Source organism: Passer montanus, unplaced genomic scaffold (genome assembly GCF_014805655.1).
Source record: "Passer montanus isolate IOZ18808 unplaced genomic scaffold, ASM1480565v1 scaffold27, whole genome shotgun sequence".
Lineage (NCBI taxonomy): Eukaryota > Metazoa > Chordata > Aves > Passeriformes > Passeridae > Passer > Passer montanus.
This window is the reverse complement of record NW_024367372.1, coordinates 1,493,889-1,513,963: the sequence shown is the minus strand read 5'-3', so window position 1 is coordinate 1,513,963 and position 20,075 is coordinate 1,493,889. Positions and strand designations below refer to the sequence as shown.

The following is a 20,075-nucleotide window of genomic DNA, read 5'->3' as shown; positions in this document are numbered from 1 at the left end:
CGCGCCTCGGCCGGCCCGGAGGTGCCGCCCCGCCGGCGGGGGGCGGGCGGTGCTGCTCCCTGCGGAGCGCCGGGGCTCGCTCGTGGCCGGGCCTGGCGGCTGTGGAGCGGCGCTGCTGCCTTGGCTGGGTTCAGTATTTGTTCGGCTTTATTATTAATTGTTTAATTGTTTTGTGTGCGCTTCGCGGCCGGTTTTGTTAATGAGCAGGTCAGTGAGCGTGCGTTGCGTTTAAGTGAGCGGCGCTGCTGCCTTGGCTGGGTTCAGTATTTGTTCGGCTTTATTATTAATTGTTTAATTGTTTTGTTAATGAGCAGATCAGTGAGCGTGCGTTGCGTTTAAGTGGCTTTAAGGTGAGGCTGGCTCTCTGCGGAAGGGCTCGGGAAAGCCGGTTTTTCGGAGTTGGCGAGAAGTTTGTTTATAAAATTTTAACGTGTTTAAGGCAGCAGGGAATGGCCAGCACCGCGTGGTGTCCGTGCTGCCCGCCTGACAGCTTTTGTTTTTGACAAAAAACTTGTTTCCAGGAGAATCCCGTGGCGAGCCGTGCTGATCTGATGCTCCTCAGCCTTTTGGCCAGTGGTGCGAGAACAAAAGCAGCTGCTTTGTGGTTTTGAAAGCGAAATGACACACCCTGAACGTGCCCTTCCCGGGAGCTGTGGAGAGCAGGGCATGAGGGGAAGATTCCTGGTGAATATCAGGGCATGAAGGGAAGATTCCTGGTGGAGATCAGGGCATGAGGGGAAGATTCCTGGTGAATATCAGGCCTGGAGATCAGGGCATGAAGGGAAAAATTCCTGGTGAATATCAGGGCATGAAGGGAAGATTCCTGGTGGAGATCAGGGCATGAGGGGAGGATTCCTGGTGAATATCAGGGCAGCCCCGGGAAGCGTTTTGGGTATTCCTGAAGCTCCAGTTCATTCAAGTGCATTTTAGTGCCAGTTGAAGGAAGGTGCCAAGCGTGGATCCTGAAAAGTGGTTTTTTGGGAAAGCCTCTGCAAGGAGCAGGAATGTGTCAGGGTGTGTGTCAGAGGTGGGGGCACAGCTGCAGTGGGACACGTGGGTTTGGTGGTGTTTTACACCAAAACCCTGCAGTGGAGCTGTTTGATGGTCACTCCTCAGAGGCAGCGTGTTCATTTCATCCAAAACAATGGCAGTAATGGAGAGGAGAGCAGAGCCTGCCCAGGAAAGCTGGGGCTGCCCCTGGCAGTGCTCCAGGCCAGGCTGGACAGGGCTTGGAGCACCTGGGACAGTGGAAGGTGTCCCTGCCATGGCAGGGTGGGATGGGATGAGCTTTGTGTCCCACCCCAAACCACTCTGGGTTCTGTGATGTAGCTCTCAAGATAATGTAGAGTCAGCTCTGAAGGATCATTCCAAGCTGCTGGACTGACAGATCTTTCTCAGGATTCCCAGGGCTGGGGGGTGTGGCAGGAGGGATCTCTGGCAGGGGAGACTCTGAGCTGTGCCCTGGCTGTGTGTCACAGCTGGCACTCCCACAGGGCCCCTCCCTGAGCTGTGTGGGGCCATCTGCTGGGCTTGGGGCTGGCTGGGGAGGCAGCTGGGAGCTGCATGGCCTGCTGAGGGTGAGGAGCTGGCACACATCACACATCCTCCTGGCTTTGTGTTCCTCAGCTCTTGGAAAATGCCAGCTCCTCTGTTTGGAGGAGTTGTTTTCTTTTGGTAGTTCAGTTTATAGTCACCATTTGGTTGTGGGTCTTCATGACATCTGTCCTGAACATCTGAGAATTGACTTTTGTCATTTTTTCATTTATAACAGACAGGGAAAGGGGCAGAAACATCCCCAAGCCTCTCATAGCCACTGATGATGTAGCTGTTGGTTTGTTTGCCAATTAACTGTATTTTCCCAAAGGATAAACACCCAGGGCACACCAAATCATTTCATGGTGTGTGAGCACTGGGGAGGCTTCAGGGGTGGGGAAGGGGCCAGAAGAGGCCACCAAGATGATCAGAGGGCTGCAGCAGCTCTCCTGTGGGGAAGGGCTGAGAGAGCTGGGAAGGTTCATCCTGGGGAAGAGAAGGCTTTGGGGTGATCTCATTGTGGCCTTGCAGTGCCTGAAGAATCTGCAGGAAAGGTGGAGAGCATGGAGGGACAGGACACAGGGAATGGCTCCCACTGCCAGGGCAGGCATGGATGGGACATTGGGAAGGAATTCTTCCCTGTGAGGATGGTGAGGCCCTCCACAGGCTGCCCAGAGCAGCTGTGGCTGCCCCTGGATCCCAGGGAGTGAGCAGGAGGGAAAGAGAAGGAATCTGCCCCTCTGCTCCAGTTTCCTGAGACCCCGCTGGAGTGTTGTGTCCGGCTCTGGGGCCCCCAAAGTCAGGAGGTGGAGCTGCTGGAGCGAGTCCAGAGGAAATCATGGAGATGCTGCAAGGGCTGGAGCCAGGATGGGGGTGCTCATGTGGAGAGGAGCAGGGAATGGCTCCCACTGCCAGAGGGCAGGGATGGATGGAATAATGGGAAGGAATTCCTGGCTGTGAGGGTGGGCAGGCCCTGGCACAGGGTGCCCAGAGCAGCTGTGGCTGCCCCTGGATCCCTGGAATTGGGTGGGCCTTGGAGCAGCCTGGGATGATGGAAGGTGTCCCTGCCCATGGGAGTGGAACAAGATGAGCTTTGAGGTCCCTTCCACCCAAACCATTCTGGGATCCTCTCAAGGCCGCCTCTGAAGTGTTGATATTTAACGCCTGAAGCTGCAGAAATTTGCATATTTTAGAAAACATTTAGAAGCCGTCAAAGACTTGGTGTCTCTTCCATTTTCTCCGGGTGCTATGTTGGGTAGTTCCACTTATGTGGGCAGCAGTGCTGTTGTGGATGAGGTGGTGCTGGCAGGAATTAGTCATGTTGGAGTGACAAAGGAACCTCTCTGCCGAGGCAGCCGTGCCACCCAGTGGAAATGCAGCACAGCCTGTTGCATATCCAGAAAACCTTCTTCTGTCTTTGAAAGATCATCTTGGAGACAGGAACTAAATCTGGCGCATCAAGTGTTGGAATAATGTCATACAACTCAAAAAAAAAAATAGGAAAGCAGTTGATGCTTAGTTTTGGGTTAGAAAAAGTGCTTTGGATGGCTCTTCCTAATGAGGGTCTGTAAGGACTGATGGTGGGTAAAATCCAGGAAAGGCAAAAGCATGGGGAAAATTGCTACTGCACCCACAGTTTCAGTGAGATGGATGCAATCCAAGAGGGTTTGGAGCTGAAAAAACCAGCGTGGAGCTGGTTTGTTGTGGAAGCTGTGCAGTAGGACGGATTTAGCACGGCTCACGCAGCACCAGGCGTTTCACAGACCTCCCTGGGAGTCACCCCCTGGTTGTGAAGGCTCTTGGAAGAACTCTACTGCCAGAGCTGGGTTGGAATTGTGCTTCCCAGCCTTTCTCTCTTCCCAGTGCAGCCTGGCCCATCTCACCTTCCTGCTGGTGATTTCTGGGAGCAGCTCATGGAGAGGAAATCCAGGAGGCCTTGGCCTGTGCCTGAAGGTTTTGCAGGGTGTCATTTCTGGGCAGGTGCAGTGAACTCCTTCCTGTCCCTCATGGCTCTTCAGGATAAAGGGTGAGAGGGACTCAGCTCCTGGCAGCCTTGTTTTTGCAGGCATTGATCATCTCCCTCCCTCCCTTCAGTTTGGTGCTCCGAGGTGGCTGAAGGTGCTGCCCTGACCACAGAGCTGGAGCTGGCAGGCTCTGGGCTTCAGAGAAGCCAGAGATGATTCCAGGGATTTTTGCAGGCATTGATCATCTCCCTCCCTCCCTTCAGTTTGGTGCTCCGAGGTGGCTGAAGGTGCTGCCCTGACCCCAGAGCTGGAGCTGGCAGGTTCCCTGGGAAGCCAGAGATGATTCCAGGGGCGTTGGCCTTCAGAAAACAAAGGGAATCTTATCTTACAGCACAGTGGATGCAAGCAGGACTTCACTGTGAATGCTGCCAGCTCTGTTGTCTTTCTGCTCCCTGCCAAGTGACTTTAACTCCTGAGCCCTCCTTCCATTTGTTCTTCCTTCATCCCAACTGCAGGGAGGATAATTTGGAGTAGAGTTTGAATGTGGCAGAAGGAATGTCTGTTACAGGAATGGGTTTCTGTGCTGATATCAGTGCTTGTGCACCAGGAAAGCTTCAAGGGATAATTGGTTCATTCTAATGACTCTAAAAATCCCATCAAGCCACCATTCAGTGTGGGGGGTTTTTTCCTAAAATCTTGAGCCCATGTGTGATCTGGAGGGACTTTAAAATTTAGTTACTTGGAGGTCTGACACTGTCTCTGAGTCTGATTGGTGAGCATGTGAATGCCTTGGGCAATAATTGTAATAATATCATTGATATTCCTGTAGGGTTTTGACTGGAATTCTGTAGCTAGTGTTGAACAACCTGAATGGAATATAGATTCCAGATTTAAGTACAGATGAGTTCATATGTTGTCTGAATGTTAGGGGTAATTTCGGTTTCTTTTTTGTGAGATGAAGGTGGCAGTACCCAGATTAAATGTCTGTTTAAAAAACATCCCTGAAATAGGGCATCCTTTCTGCAAGAGGATCCTTGACATGCTTGGCATGGGCTCAGTTATCCCAAATGTTGCCAGCAAATGTTGCTCTTGTCTGCTTGCCAAAGTAAAAAAGCCACTAAATCTCATTATAAGCTATGCTTAACTAGTTTTTTTCCTTCTTTTTCTTTTTTTTTTTTAATAAATCATGCAGCAGAATTGTTCTCTTCATTTTCATGGCACAGAAATATTTGGGAATGATCTGCTAACAGATATTGGGGATATCAGTTGATATTTGGGAAGCAGGCCTGTTTCAACTGTGTGCACCCACTGCTTGACTTGAATTTACTCCTCTCTGACACTTCTGTGACAGATCACAGGATTTTCTTCTGAGTTCTCCTTTAGTTTCCTTTCTTCTCTTCCTTCTCTCCCTCGCAGCAAATGTTCCAACTTCTTCTATGGACTATTTTCAGTCTGTTGTAGATCTGGTTTTCACTTGGTCTTATCCCATCTCTCCATCTGCCTAAAGAAATGAGGATTCTCTTGACCTGTTTTGGTGGTGTTTTTAATAACCTGGTTATGATCATGGTTGTTATTATTATTATCTGTGCACTTATATAAAAGGTTTTTTGTACATGTCTGCATATTAATTGTTGTTTTCCTTTATTTTTGGGGTTATGATAAATAACTTCTCTGTCCATGGAGGTAAATTGAATTACAGTACCACCAAAAAGCACCTACCAACTTATTATTATTGAGTGTGGTTAATTGCAAAAATTAATGAATTCTTAGCAGAAGAGGTATTTCTTGAAGAGAAATTGAGTTTGTAATAGATGTCTCAGACAGCTGAGCTGTTAATAGCAAGAGCAGAAACCATTTCCCTGATGTAGTTCACTTGGTTTCTCAATTTTAAACAAATAGTCCTTGATCTGAAATGTTCCTCATCTGAGACAGAGAGTCCTTACTTGAAAGAACTACTGCTGTTATGAATTAATACTGGAGTTTTAACAAACCTTTGTATTCATGCAATTAGGCACTGAATTCCATCAACTTTGTAGATACATATTTCTTAAAAGGTTTATTTAAATTATTAGGTGTTTCTTGACAGGTTTATTTAAATTACTAGCTATTTCTTGAAAGGTTTATTTAAATCACAAGGTATTTCTTAAAAGGGTTATTTAAATTATTAGGTGTAACTTGAAAAGTTCACTGTGTTTCCACAGAGGTCTGGGTTGTTCCACGTGGTCATAAATAACTTGGGAAATGAGATGAGCAGTGTCCTGTTGATACAAAGCCATTCAGGAAAGTAAGGATTAGGTAATAAATTGGAGAAATAATTCAATGGCAATAAATCTGCTGTGATTCAGAGTAGATAAATGTAGAGTGGTGCATATAATTTCACATATAAAATGCTGGGCTGACCCTTGACACTGAGGAGTGAAATATTGCCACAGAAGTGTCAGTTCCATAGGGATCTAAAAGCAGCTGAAAAATGAAGAAGTATTAGGAAGGAAATAGAAGACAAACCAGAGCATAATTATGATACTGTATAAATCAATGGTTATCCCACATCTTCAATTCTCTGTGGTTCTTTCTTGTCATTCATCCCAAAAGATACAAAAGACTTGGAAAAGCCTCAAATTGAGGCAAGGGAGAATAATCAAAGGTAGGGAAGAGCTGCTGCACAGGGGTCAGGGGAAACAGCTGGAACTCAGCCTGGAGAAGGGAGAAATGAAAGAAAATGGTAAAAATCTGTAGGATAATGATCAGCAGGGGCAGGGTGGGTTAGAATAGACTTGCTGATTTCCTCAGCTGCAAGAATGGAGGAGCTACAAGTGAAAGTAGTAAAATCCAGGTTTTTTTAGAACAAAAAAAGGAGGTGGCTTTTGTGCAACAAATAGCAGCCAGTGGGTGTTGTAGGAACAACTCTGAAGTGGGCAAATGGGACATCCCCTCATCTAAGTGAGGAAGCTGGATGTGTTTGTGAAAAAAGGAATTATTTGAGGTTATTGATCCATAGAAATTGTCTTAGGAGGTGTCTGAGCTTGGAATCACTGAAGTGTTGGGGTGAGAGTCATTCCTGTTCTTGTTCTTCTCTGCTTTGTTAAGATAAAATTGGATGCTGAGCTAAATGGCCACTTGTCTGATCCAGAGCTGTCCTGAGGTCAGGAGATCGTGTGGGTAGTAACAAACTTACCATACAGTTTCAGAGAAGATTGTATAATTAATATAATGTAAGTAATGTGGATATATATTAACCTAAAGGAGTAACATGTAAATAATGTGAATATATATTAACCTAAGGGAGCTTCTAAACCTATTTGAGCTGGGTTTTCTGTATGAACCTCCATGTCCGAGACCATTCTCTGTCTTAGAAGTCAGTTCTTTACCATCAACAAGGGAAATACAAGGATTTTGTTTTGTGGGAACCAACTTTGCAGTAGTATTTATACTTGTGACTTGTCTTTTACATTTTTCCTCCTCTTATGTTCCTTTCTGGCTCCTACACTCTCCCCTAAAACTTTTTGGCTGCTCTTGGTAATCTTTTTAAACAGTTCCTCACCTCTGGTTAAGTGTTAATATGTCTCATTGGTCCCTATTTTTTGGTGCCTATTTTTTTGGAAGTGTGGAGAGGTTGGAAGTTGGATACATATTAATGACACCTCTGCAGTCAGGCTCTGGAGTTGGTGAATGTAAACAAAAGCATCCTCTGCCCTTGGTGGTGTTATTTATTCTGAAATAATTGGAGGATAAACCATCAGCAAGCTATAGTTTTTATTTTTAGCAATAAGATCTGTATGATTCCAGCTCTGAGGTCCCCAACCTCAGAAGGACACGGACCTGTTGGGACAAGTCCAGAGGAGCCACGGAGCTGCTCCAGGGCTGCAGCCAGGCTGGGAGAGCTGGGAATGTTCCCCTGGAGAGGAGAAGGCTCCAGGGAGAGCTCAGAGCCCCTGGCAGGGCCTGAAGGGGCTCCAGGAGAGCTGGAGAGGGACTGGGGACAAGGCATGGAGGGACAGGACACAGGGAATGGCTCCCACTGCCAGAGGGCAGGGATGGATGGGAGATTGGGAAGAATTTTGAGGGTGGGCAGGCCCTGGCACAGGGTGCCCAGAGAAGCTTTGGCTGCCCCTGGGCAGGCTGGATGGGCTTGGAGCAATCTGGGATGGTGGAAGGTGTCCCTGCCCACAGCAGGGAGTTGTACCTAGGTGATCTTTAATGTCCCTTCCAACCCAAACCATTCCATGATTCTCTGATGTAATGATGCTTCGGTTTAGAGGCATTGACTTCACCCACAAGAATCCTGCTATACCTTTTCCAAATCCCAGTTTAGAAAACACCTGGAATCCTTCCCAGGCCTCCCTGTCTGGGCAGGCTCTATATGCTCCATATGAATGCTTAAAATATTTTTTTGCTATTGCAATGTGGCCCATTTTCATCCTGTGTCACACCTGTCTGAGAGGAGGCAGGTGGAGGCTCAGGGCTTTCCTTTTCATGGGAACTTTATCCAGAGAAAAGTGTTTGGGTCACTCTGTGAGCACAGGGAGGCAGCTGGGACAGCAATAAACCCAGGGCTAAAACAGAGAGTAAATTTTTTCCCATTATCCACTAAGTGGGGATCCCCAAAGCAACACCTGGCACAGGTGTCCATGAGCACTGCTCACCCTGAGCCGAGCTCCAGGAGCTGGTGTGGAGCCAAGGCACCAAGAGGTGCTGCTGGTTCTGCACCTGCTGAGCTCCCAATGAGACAAGTGCAGACGTCTCATTTAGTCTTGCTTAAAAATACCTTTATTATTTTCAACAAATTTCACTTTATCTTACCTTACTTTTCAGCACAATGTCTGGAACTGATGATTTTTCGGTAAGTAACAGTTTTTCTTTCCTGAAGATCAGCCAGTTGTGTTGATTATTCCAAAAGCTGACATAGTTTTGTGAAGGAAAAGGGGAGCTGACAGCTGAGACATTTCCTGCGTGTGGCAGTGGTGGTGTTTTCCTTTCGGGTAGGTGTAGCAATCCCTGGACTAACCATCGGAAGCTGCCGGGTGCCTCGTGGGTTCTCTCCTGTGACATTAACAAAGGAGCTGTGCTTTCATGGCATCAGGATAGTTGTCATGCAAATCTAGGGAAATGTTTTCAGGTCTGTGCTGCAGCCGCCTGTTGTTCCGTGTGGTGGGGTCGCCTTTTATCTCTGGCTTTTTTTTTAAGTGCGGCCTGTCAGAATGCCTCTGCTGCCTTAGTGATAGAAGCTGCACAAAAATGAATGTAATCATCTGTGTGCAGCCGCCGAGAGCTCCTCTCCTCCCTGCAGAGCTCCTCTCCTCCCTCGGGCAGCTGGGCTGTAGCCACGTGGTGGGGGGATGTCTGCAGCCGGGAATTCCGGCCCCGCTCATTCCGTTCTCACCGGCGCTTTGTCTTTCAGTTGGCAGATGCTTTACCAGACCAGTCGCCTGCTAAAACCTCCAAAGTGAGCAGCACCAAGCCTGGCCAGCAGCCCGGGCAGCCTCCGCAGGGCTGGCCGGCTTCCAACCCTTGGAATAACCCCAGCGCCCCCCCTATGACTCCAACGGGACTGCCACCAAACACTTCGGCTTCCAGCGTGCCCTTCGGACCTCCTCCCACGGGAATGTATCCTTCAATGCCCCCGGGACCGCCTGCTCCATTTCCTCCTCCTCCTACTGGACCCTCCTGCCCTCCTCCTGGTGGTCCATATCCACCCCCAACTGTGCCAGGTCCTGTCCCACCAGGGCAGTATCCTCCACCAAATATGCCCTTTCCAGAGCTTCCACGACCTTACGGAGGTCCAACAGAGCCAGCTGCACCTCCTGCTCCTGTTGGGCCATGGGGATCCATGCCCTCTGGAGCATGGGGACCAACAATGGGAGGGCAGTATCCTGCTCCCAGCATGCCATATCCACCCCCTGGGCCATATTCTGCTCCCACCCAGACTCCAGGGGCTGCGCCGACAGTACCGTGGGGTACGGTCCCGCCCGGAACGTGGGGACCGTCACCGCCCGGCCCATTCCCTCCACCCACAGGATCATATCCAGCTCCAGGACTATATCCTACGCCCCCTAATCCTTTTCAAGTGCCATCTGGTCCTGCTGGTGCTCCATCAATGCCTGGTGGTCCCCATGTGAGTATTTCATTTTGGTGTCAAATTACTGTAAAGCGTTTCACTTTTGAGTGGGGAAATTCAGTAGCGTAAAACCTGTTAGTGCAGGTAAGGAGTTTCAGCACACCTCAAGTTATGTTCCTCAAGTCAGTGGGATGACAGCAATTTAAATATTAAACATATTAGAATGGCTAAATTATGTTAATGTCTCACCTTATAGTGGTCTTCCACTGCTTGGAAAGACCCAAAGCCAAAAAAGGGGGGAAAGCATTGTAATAATTCTGAAAGAGAAAACATTCTAATCTCTTTAATCCAGAGTGCTTGCTGACAGCAGTGGGGAGGGAATAACAAAATATAAGGGTGAATTTGTGATTAATTAACAGTATTTGTAACTGTGAGTGAACTGCTGTGTGAAAAACCTGTACTGACCATGACTTATTCTCTCTTGCAGCCTTACCGCTGAATACGTTCTGGGCAACAAAATACTGTAGTTTTCCACCTTCATCCACTACTTACAGAGATTTTTACAGTTTTTGTTTCAGTAATGTATGGGGCTATGAAGAATATTGCCTCTTGTATGTGCATTTGAAGTATGAAGGAGCAGTTTACATCAATTTACCTTGCTCATATGCTGGCATAATTATTTGGTTTAATCAAGTGAAATACAAAGAGAAGAAATCAACTAACACACCTGTGGTTCTTATGTTGGCAAGTATTCCTTGGAAAAACAGGAGTTGCCATGTAAGGATTATAAAGAATCAGGCCCACGGAATTAAAAAAAGTTAATTCTTAAATTTCCATTAATGCTTTAAGTCTCGTTGCCAGACTCCTGCTGGTCATTGAACGGATGGATAGTCATATTTTGTCTATTTTCAGGTTATTCTAAAAAGTCAATAGAGAAAGTGTTTCAACATTTTAGTCAAGAAACCTAATTTTTGAACGTGCTACAGTAATTCAAACTAACAAGACAGAGCATGTGAACTCGAAGGTTTTCTCAGCATTTTGTACATACTCAAACCAATTGCAAGGTCTGGGACTACGGAGGAGAAGAGCCACGTTTGGAAGCCTTGGTGTGACTTGTCAGCACACTGTTGGTGTTCACAAACAGGCATTCCTGTGCAAGTGAAATAACCTGGATGTGCAGTTAACTTTGAATCAGCAAAATGTGAGTTTTATGCATGCAAATGAGGACATCCTGTTGCCAGTTCTCATTCTGTGGTGGTTGGAAGTTTGGCTTGGTCTGTGTAAAGAGAAACTGATCCCCACGTAGGTACTTCCCTATTTCTGACCTGGGTTCTAGTCATTTCAAATTTGACTTGGCTGCTGGGTTGTGTAAACCTGGCAGACTTTTTCAGAGTCCCTGGAAACTGAACTTGAGCTTAAAACCCAACCTGAGCATTCCCTTCCCAGCAGTTTTTGGCACAGTTGTGTCACATTGGAGATCCTCGTTGCCGCGCTTGGGCGCGAGGGGCTCTCGTTTGCTGTCCCTGGGAGCAGCCCCTGTTCCCAGCTGGGTGTCTGCATACCTCACGGAGTAGGAGGAATTTGGGAGAAATTGAATGTCAGGAAGCCTGTGCACTGCTGTGCAGCTGCCTCTCCCCAGGGGCACTGCCCTAAGCTTTCGTGTTCTTGCCATGTCTGTGCCAAGCACATCCGAGGGGTTTGCCGGGACGCGGCCACGTCCCTTGGTGGTACTTCATGGCCTACACTTGGACCACGGACAGTTTGTTTCCTCCCCAGCTGGGGATCTCCTGACTTAGCCTCTGTGGGTAGAATTAGGAACAGATTTTGCTTCACGTGGTAGCTCATTAGGGAGTCTTTGTATCATGGAACTGTGAACACGAGTTAATTCTCTTCCAGTACTTTCGTGGCTTCCTGCATGCCTGTGATGGACACTCTGAAAGCACATGGGGTGACCTGGTGGTGATGCTCCCTGGTAGTCATAGCCTTTATGGCAAAGTCCTACAGTATTTTTGCAGGAGAAAGCAGCCAGCTGAGCTGTGGCTGCTTTAATCCAACGTCATGAAAGCTGATAGCAAAGGAATGTCTATTTTTTCTTTTAGGAAGACAATACTGGAGCTGAACAAAAATACTTTTAACACTTCAACTTAAACCCCAGCAACCTAACCCTTGGAATAAGAACCAAAAGTGCAAGTCTTCACTAACCTTAAAAAAACCCCAGTTACCCCCTAAGCAGACTTGGCAAGACTAATTTAAAATTAACGTAAGCAACATTGACTGCATTTGCTTAAGTGCTTTTTTGATACCTGCAGCCTTAGACTGTAAATCATTGTAATGAAAACACATTTATTCCAAATGAATGGATCATGCAGTAGCAGCCCTCCAGTTGGAATTGCACTGGCCATATGTCTCTGCAGGGAATGGGAAGAGGTAGGAAAGGATAAAGCAAAAGTAGCAAGTAATGATTTTTGGAAAGGGGTTTTGTAAAAGTAACTAGACTTCTAGGTTCTTCCTGAAATAGGCAGGATTTATTACTGGAACATTTAGGCTAAAATTCAATATATATGGGATGTTTTTCAATGTATATTCGTATTTCTTGAGGTCATGAAAACTGTTTCATAACCCCTTTGTTTTTGTGAGCAGAGTTCTTTGCATAGCAGTGAAAAGGGTATTCCTGTTAATCTATTGTGTAAAAACTCAAGGTGTCACTATATACCGTGTAGTAACTTTATCACATGTTATGTCAAGTGTGAGCAACTTCTGGCCTGAAGCTTTTGCAATGGAATTTGTACATTTCTATGCATCATTTTGAGTTCAATTGCTGAGGAGTTCGTTTTGACTTGTGCTTTGAGGTTGACATACTGCATTTGTTTACAATACGAAATATAAGCAATCACATCTTTAAAGTATAGATTATCACCTGCTGCTGTATTTTCTTTAGATGAAACAAATATTGCTGTATGATAGTGAGAAGCTATAAATACAGGATTTGATATTTTTTTGAAAATGCTGTCACTTTTGTATAAGATTAGACATTAAACGTATTTTCAAGACTGTTGTGTTCACTGTTTTTCAATTCCTGCTTTTGACATGCCTGTGTAGACTTTTGCCTTGAATGAATAGTAAAAATAGGACATCCTTGATTTGCAAAGCCTGAATATAAAATCAGAATTACTTGACTTCTGTGAGTGTTTTTCCTCTTCCTTTTGTGATATTTGCAGCCTGTACATAAGGGATATTAAATGTGGATGCAACCATGGCTCTGGTGTAGCATGTCAGCCCCAGGTACTGCCTGTTCACAAATTCCTTGGTAATTAGGAGAGAAAAGATCTGATCTTGCCTGTTCCAGAGGAGGAAAGGGACTGTTTTTTTACCTGTGAAGAGTTGTGTGTGTGTTTTCCCTGCCCCTGAACAATTCCTGTGCCAGACTGACACACGTGCATGTGGTAAGTGACCCCCAAACCACTGTTCTTACACATTTCCCAGGAGTTTGGTGGGATAAAGTGAGTAACAGAAACTCCGGGGCTTGGCATCAGTGTGAACTACTAAATTTGGGCATCACTTGTGGCTGCATTTCCATGTATTGGCTTGCAGAGCAGTTCACACTGAGCTGGCCAATGCTGCTGCCTTGGTTCACACCTTCACCCTTCAGGGAAGGTAAAAATGGCAGCAATGAACAGGAAATAATAGAAACAAAATTATTTACACACCTTAAGGCTTGAGAAAAGCTCTTTTTAGGCCATGGTCCAAAAATAATCCTGACATCTGTTAATAGAACAGTGCAGTGTGTGGGCAGTGCTTTATCCTGACTGTTCAGCTGTGGGATTGTCCCTCTGGATTTGTCAAATGAATTCTGTCTGCAACTCCTGTGCATCAGTAAAGACGTGGCCATGCAGATCCAGCTGTGTTAATTGCTGCCCTGCAGACCCAGAAAACTTCAGCTGAGTATTTTTGAGGGACCAAGTCCTAGGGGAGGGAGCTGGGAAGGGGCTCAGCCTGGAGAAAAGGAGGCTCAGGGGGGACCTTGTCCTCTGCACAACTCCCTGGGTGCAGTCTGGGATCTGCTCCCAGGAACAAGGGGCAGGATGAGAGGGAATTAAACTGCAGCAGGGGAGGTTTAGATTGGATGTCATAAAAAACTTCCTCTTGGAAAGAATGGTCCAGCCCTGGCACAGCTGCCCAGGGCAGTGGTGGAGTCCCCATCCCTGGAGGGATTTTAGAGCCATGTGGATGTGGCACTTGGGGACAGGGGTCAGTGGTGGCCTTGCAGTGCTGGGGGAATGGTTGGACTCTCTCTCAGAGGGCTTCTCCGACCTGAAGATTCAGTGGTTCTAAGTGATGTTCATATAATTCTTAGGAGTAAAAGCTGCTCAGGGGTGCTGCAGAGTGCTCAGTGCAGGGTTCATCCAGCTGTGGGTGTGTCAGTTCTGCTCCCCTCCTGTGAGGGAAGGTGCCCAAACTCCTGTGGGTGAGCCCAGCTCCATTGCTGTGCCCAGTCAATGGAGTCCCTGCCCAGCCAGTCCAAACTGTCCCAGGAAAGGGATGGTGATCACAGGGTGGTTTGGGTTGGAAGGGGCCTTAAAAACCACCTCATTCCACCCCTGCTGTGGTCAGGGCCCCCTCCCACCTCCATAGGAAGGGTGGCCTGAGCCTCAGTGCAGTGAGAGCCTTTGGCATCTGTGCAAGGATGGAATGGTCCATGTGTATTTTTATTAATATTGCAGTTAGAGGGCAATTCCATACACACCAAACAGCCACCAGGCCCTGGTGTCTGAGTGTCAGTTGGGAAATTAAATAACACAAGTTTCAGCTTTCACCCAAAGCTTCCAACTGGGAGGAATAACTCCCAGTGTCCCACCGGGGTGTTCTGCTCATCCCAGACACAGCTGCAGGGGCATCCCAAGAGGGCTTGGACCCAGGTGTGTCCCTGGGTGGGTGTTGTAGGTGTTTGTGGCACGCAGGGGAGTGAGCTCTGCACCCACAGCCACCATCCCTGGGCACCCTGTGGGACCCAGGGCTGGAGAGGGATGGTGCCTCCTCTGCTGGGATGCTCCCCTGTTCCACTCACTGCCGGCCCAGTTCTCCCATTTCCAAGGTTGATGCAGTGGGATGAGCTGCTGTAACTTTTCCTCTGCTCTCACAGGTCAGTGGAACGAGTTAACTAAAAACGCCAGCTGGTAACAGAGAGGGAACATATTTTTGGTCACTCTTGCCTGCAGAATCTCTCAGGTTTGTTGGAAGCAGGTTTCCCATGGAAGCTGTGGCTGCCCCATCTCTGGAATTGTCCAAGGCCAGGTTGGATGGGGCTTGGAACAACCTGGTCTAGTGGCAGGGGTGGAATTGAATCATCTCTAAGGCCTCTTCCAACCCAAAACATCCTGGGATTCTGTGATACTTTTGTTTCAGAGATTCCCTGGTTGTCCTGTTGGATAACAGTGGGACTTTGTATCCCCTGAGCGGCAGATCAGGAGCTGAGTTACACCCAGGTCAGTGGCAAGGGGAGTCAGTGCAGCAGCAGGAACAGTTCTGCTCCCTGTTATCAGTTTCCAAAGGGAACCCTCCCTGTTAAATGAGACGAGGAGATAAAATCACAGTGCCTGTGTTCGGAGTCAGTGCAGCAGCAGGAACAGTTCTGCTCCCTGTTATCAGTTTCCAAAGAGAACCCTCCCTGTTAAATGAGAGACAAGGAGATAAAATCACAGTGCCTGTGTTCCTGTGTTCCCAACTTTCTCATGACAAGACAGGGAAGGGCTGTGTTGAGCAGCCCTAGGCACACCTCGGGTTTCATTTCAGGTCCTCCTCCTGCTGGCTGTGCAAGATCTTACCTGTCCTTGCACATTCATCTTCTTGTGATTAGGTGAGGGAACCCCTAAACTCCTGCATCAGCTCAGTTTCATTCCAAGTAGGAACTAGGAACCTCCCAGTATCCCTTCCCACCAGAATCACACATCACTCTCAGAAAGTAATGCTGTTTTATGCCTGGTTAAAAGCAAATATGGAATTTATCCATTCTTGAAATAAATTCAGGAGATGACAAAAGACACTGGATTTCATTTAGGAATTTCTGGGCTTGGCGTGAATGGGGAATGCATGAAGTTGTGCCAGAGTGGGTTTAGGTTGGATATCACAGAAAGTTTTTTCTCCCAGAGGGTGCTGGGCACTGCCCAGGCTCCTCAGGGAATGCAGACCAGGAGCTGGGCTCTGACCCTTGTGGGTCCCTTCCCACTCAGGATGCTCTGTGACACCCCTGGCTCAGGAATGCCGTGTTGTCCTGGGGTAGATCCGTGCTGAGAACCCCAGAAGAGTGTCCTGACAAGGGTGTTTTGTGAGGATACTCCACTTTTCTCAGCTGTTAAAGGAACATGAACAGTAACCCTGTGCTGTGGTGCCCTTTCAAAGGAACCTGCTCCATTTGCACAATGTGAAACCTTCACATTCCAGTGCTTTGTGTGACAGAAATGGTTCAGAGGGGTTGTTTCCAATTTGCCTGTGTTCCCTTCAGTTACAGGCAACACCCTCCAGCAAAGAGATGGCAGAATATCACAGTCTAAATTCACTTAAAGTGGGGGAAATTACTGCTTTAATACCCTGGTGCTGCTCTCCCTGCGTGCCAAGCTCAGTAAAGCCAGGGTGTGCTGGCACTCCTCAAGGACAGAGTTGCTCATCTTGAAGGTTTTTTAATCGAGGTACTTCAAAGTCTCATCAGCTCCACACCAGGCTTGCATTTCTGCATTTCTGCCTGGATTCTGTCCTGTTTCCCCCTCAGAAAGCAACACCACATCGACCTGAAATGTGGGCTGATCACATTCATGGCTCTGTGCTGCCACCGTCACCATCCTTGTCTTGATGCTCCTCCCCTGGGGCTCTGTCCTGGCTGGCAGAGTAGGGAGCTGCTAAAAGGAGAGTGGGAGTGCAGTGACATCAAGAAAAACTGCTCTGAGTGGGTAAAAAAAAATACAAGGTGTTGGAAAAAGGAGCTTTTGGGTGTTATGTGAAAGCAAAGCACGATGGAGTTCCTCTGGATTTTGCTCTCAGTGCTGGTAGCTGCCCCTCCAGCATCCTGCTCATCACCAGAGGGCTCTGCTGCTGCTCCACCTGCCCTGCCAAGCCTCTGGGAGAGGTGGCTGTGTCTGCTATTGATTATTTTTAACACTTAACTTGATTAAAAAATGGCAAAACCAACATTTTAGTGACATCTGGTGCTGCTGGGAGAGGTTGTTCTAACCTGCACCTTTGCACAGACTTTGTCTGAGGAATAACTCCCAGCATAACTCCAGAACACAGGAATAACTCCTGTGTTCCTCTGGCTGCTGCAGGAAGAGCACAAACACAGGAGGTTTAAATGTGGGCCCTGCTCAGTGTAAGGGTTCACAGCAGGATGGATTTCTGTGCTCTGCAAAAATCTAGTGCAAGAAAGAAGGAAAAAGGATTCCTCCAAAGCTCTTCCCTTTCCCTCTCCTCTGGTTTCCTGAGATCTGGTAAAACCCATCCATTGGGGCTGGATCTGGCCATCCTAAAAGTGTTTCCCAGCCTCAAAGATTCTGTGATTGCTGTGTAATAAAATTGTTTTAAACTCTTCAGAGTGGCTGGTACTGAGGCTTTAACTCTGTATTATTAAAACTCTTCAGAGTGGTTGGTACTGGGGCTTTCTGCTGGATGAGGCTGTGCTGTGCTGGCTTTCTTTGCCCTTCATGTTTTTCCCAGCCCCACGTGCTCAGGCTGGTGTCACACAGGGATTTTACTCTCCTTATGGAGCATCTGTCCCAGAGACAAGGGGGGTTTTCCCTGCCCTCAGTAAACTGATGAAATCCCTTCCTTCAGCACAGCACTTTTCCTCTCAGCTTTTTAGGCTGGAGTAATTTCTGCTGGGCAAGCACAGAGGGTGGGCAAGGAAAGCACCAAGGTGTTGGGTTTTGATGGCAACGAGCCATGGGGGCTTTGGCCCCACCTGCACCAGCATTTGGGGCCACTGTGGGCATTTCTGCTGCAGTTATTTAATCACATTTGCATGAAGGATGCTCCATAAGGGCCCCTGGGCGCCAGGCTGCAGAGGAGGATGGAATTTCTATCAAGTTCAAAGCCAGGGGGAGTGTGAGGACTTTTGTAAAATCTCAGCTGACACAAATTGCTACGAGACTCATTTAACGCTCGAAAAGCAACCTCTGCTCAGATCTGAATGTCAGCCTCAAAGTGCTTCTCGTTTCCTCATCTTTAATCATGTAAAAGCTTCAAGCCTTAGCAGGGCTTTGCTCATCTACAGCCTCAGCATGAGAAGCTGGGTGAAGAATTTTGGGGTGGACTTGCAGCTCTCCTGGTGCTGCCGGGGCAGGAGGGGGCTGGGTGAGCTGCAGTTTTCCAGGAGGAGGAGGAAGCTCCAAAGGCAGGAGTTTTGCTTTGGTGCTTTATGAAAAGAATAAAAGGAGGATAAAGGGAGCGAGCCCAGACCTGCTGGTACATGAGGGTTCATGTGAGCAGCAGGGGTGGTGCTCCTTATCCACTGGTTTCCCTTTCTTTGCCATCAAACTTGAGGTGCTGAAGTTCTCAGCCTTCCTCTGATGGAGTTTTCCCCCAGTGCTGGGGCAGAGTGATCTTTGTGGAGGGGGAGATGGTGATGCAGCCAAGGAAGCTCTGGAATGAACCAAACCCCAAAAAGGGCAGCAGGAAAAGGAGGAGGAGGAGCAGGAGGAGGACTCTTCATCCCTACTCTCAAAGTCCTGGGATGATATTGCTCAAGTCTGGCAGGTCACAGAGGAGATTCCCATTGCCTGATTTTGCTGTGATGTCCTTTTTTATTGTGAGGAGAGTCAGAGATGGCTCAGCCACCAGAATTCAGGGCTGGAGCTGCAGACACCTCAGGAAGTGCCATGAGGGGCTCCACAAATGCTCCTCAAAGCCTCATCCCCAGCTCTGAGAAGGAAAGGAGGTGATGCTGTCACAGCTCCCCAGCCTGGGAGGTTGCACAGGCAGAGATGGTGGCTGGATTTAGTACTTTGGGATGGTGCCAGGCAGATCTGCAGCCCAAACATTGCACGCTGTGGGTGCTGCCAGTCCCACACACATCAGGCCACAGGAATCACAAGGCAGGGAAATGTGGCTGTGGGCTGTTCTGCTCTGGGAAGGGAAGTGCATCTCTCACGCCATGGAGCTTCTTGCCCTCTAGATTGGTTTCCTCTGATTAATTTACCATCAGGAAGAGAGGAGCAGCTTTCTGTTTATTATTTTCCATTGCTGCTTTAAGGTTATTCAGTAATCCAAATGACTGCTTTAAAGGTATTTCACCTTTGGAGATCAGTTATCCATTGCAGTGGGGTGTTTTTCCACAGCCCTGCACCAGCTGCAGTGAGGAACATCAACCTCCCCCAAGCAGACCCAGCACTGTCAGGTATCATGTGGCTCCTGCCATTGGGGAAATGCTGGGAATTCTAAAATGGGGAAAGCAACTCGTGCCTGGAGTGTTTGGCTGCAGTGAAGGGCAAGTTGGGAGCACATTCCCCAGAAATGGGGAGGTCTCATGGCTGATCCACCCTGTGGCTCCTCCATCTCCCACCCCCTGGGTTTGCAATCTGGGGCTTTAAATCATCCACGGTACCAAGGAGGGTTTTGTTTTGCATTGAGGGTTCTCTAAAGCAAACAAGATACTTGGAAGTGCTTAAAAAAATTCAAACCCACGGAATATATTGATTTTTGAAGCATGACTAATTGTTTACCCTCTTTGGAAGAGCCAGGGCTGCATGGCCAGGCATCACAAGGCTGTGAGTGAGGAGATCTGTGTCTGACATCTCCCTCAAAGCCGGGGTGTTCCAGCCCTGCTCTGCTGGCTCCTGGCAATAAACCAAGCTTCCACTTCCCTGCATCCCAGGAGGCAGAGCTGTGAAACCCGTGGGCACACCTGGGTGTCCCGTGAGTCACCATGGGATGGGTCAGATGAGGAGCAACCTCTGTGTGCAAAGGGTTCCAGCACCCACCCCGTGGATGCTGAATCATGGAATTGTGGAGTGGTTTGCCTTGGAAGGGACCTCAAAGGCCATTTTTGGGCAGGGACACCTTCCACCAGATCACACTGCTCCAAGCCCCACCCAACCTCACTCACCATCCTTGCTGCAGCTTGGGTTGTTTAAATTAAGGAATTAATTAGATCTGGGTTTGATTTCTGTATCCACTGACTTTTGGTCAAATATTTTTCTTTATCATCATGTGCTGGGTTGGACTCGATGGTCTTTGAGGTCTCTTCCAACCCATTCATTCTGTGAAGTCTGTGTCTTGCATAACTGAAAGTACAAACCTCAGGGCATTGGAGCAGGAAAAAAAAAAGCAGGCAAAGCTTTTTGGTTGATGTTTGAAGCCTTTGAGTAAAATCCTGAAAATAGGAATAAACGTTTTCCATGAAAATATCTCTTCCCAAAGACATCTTGAGGGAGTCTTAGGGAAAAACCTGTGTTCTAAGGAATTCATACAGCCCTGTCTGAGTCACAGGCTCAGGAAGCTGCAGCTCCTCATGCCCTGGATCCTTCAGCTTTACTGGCCTG

The 20,075-nt window shown here is 47.9% G+C and overlaps 1 protein-coding gene across 4 annotated transcripts; it reads left to right on the top strand.

Moving 5' to 3' along the window:
- The first annotated feature begins 37 nt into the window (after window positions 1-37).
- Window positions 38-12,700, top strand: MAPK1IP1L (mitogen-activated protein kinase 1 interacting protein 1 like). 4 transcript variants are annotated; one of them, XM_039712615.1, is made up of 5 exons: window positions 39-207; window positions 315-350; window positions 8,310-8,337; window positions 8,896-9,609; window positions 10,040-12,700. In XM_039712615.1, the coding sequence occupies exons 3-5, from the start codon at window positions 8,314-8,316 to the stop codon at window positions 10,049-10,051; spliced, it is 750 nt and encodes a 249-aa protein (XP_039568549.1). In that variant the 5' UTR covers window positions 39-207; window positions 315-350; window positions 8,310-8,313; the 3' UTR covers window positions 10,052-12,700. The 4 variants fall into 4 exon arrangements, with proteins under 4 accessions (XP_039568547.1, XP_039568549.1, XP_039568550.1 ...); XM_039712613.1 differs by lacking the exon at window positions 315-350 and having other exon boundaries at window positions 38-207; XM_039712616.1 differs by lacking the exon at window positions 315-350 and having other exon boundaries at window positions 112-128.
- Window positions 12,701-20,075: the final 7,375 nt, after the last annotated feature.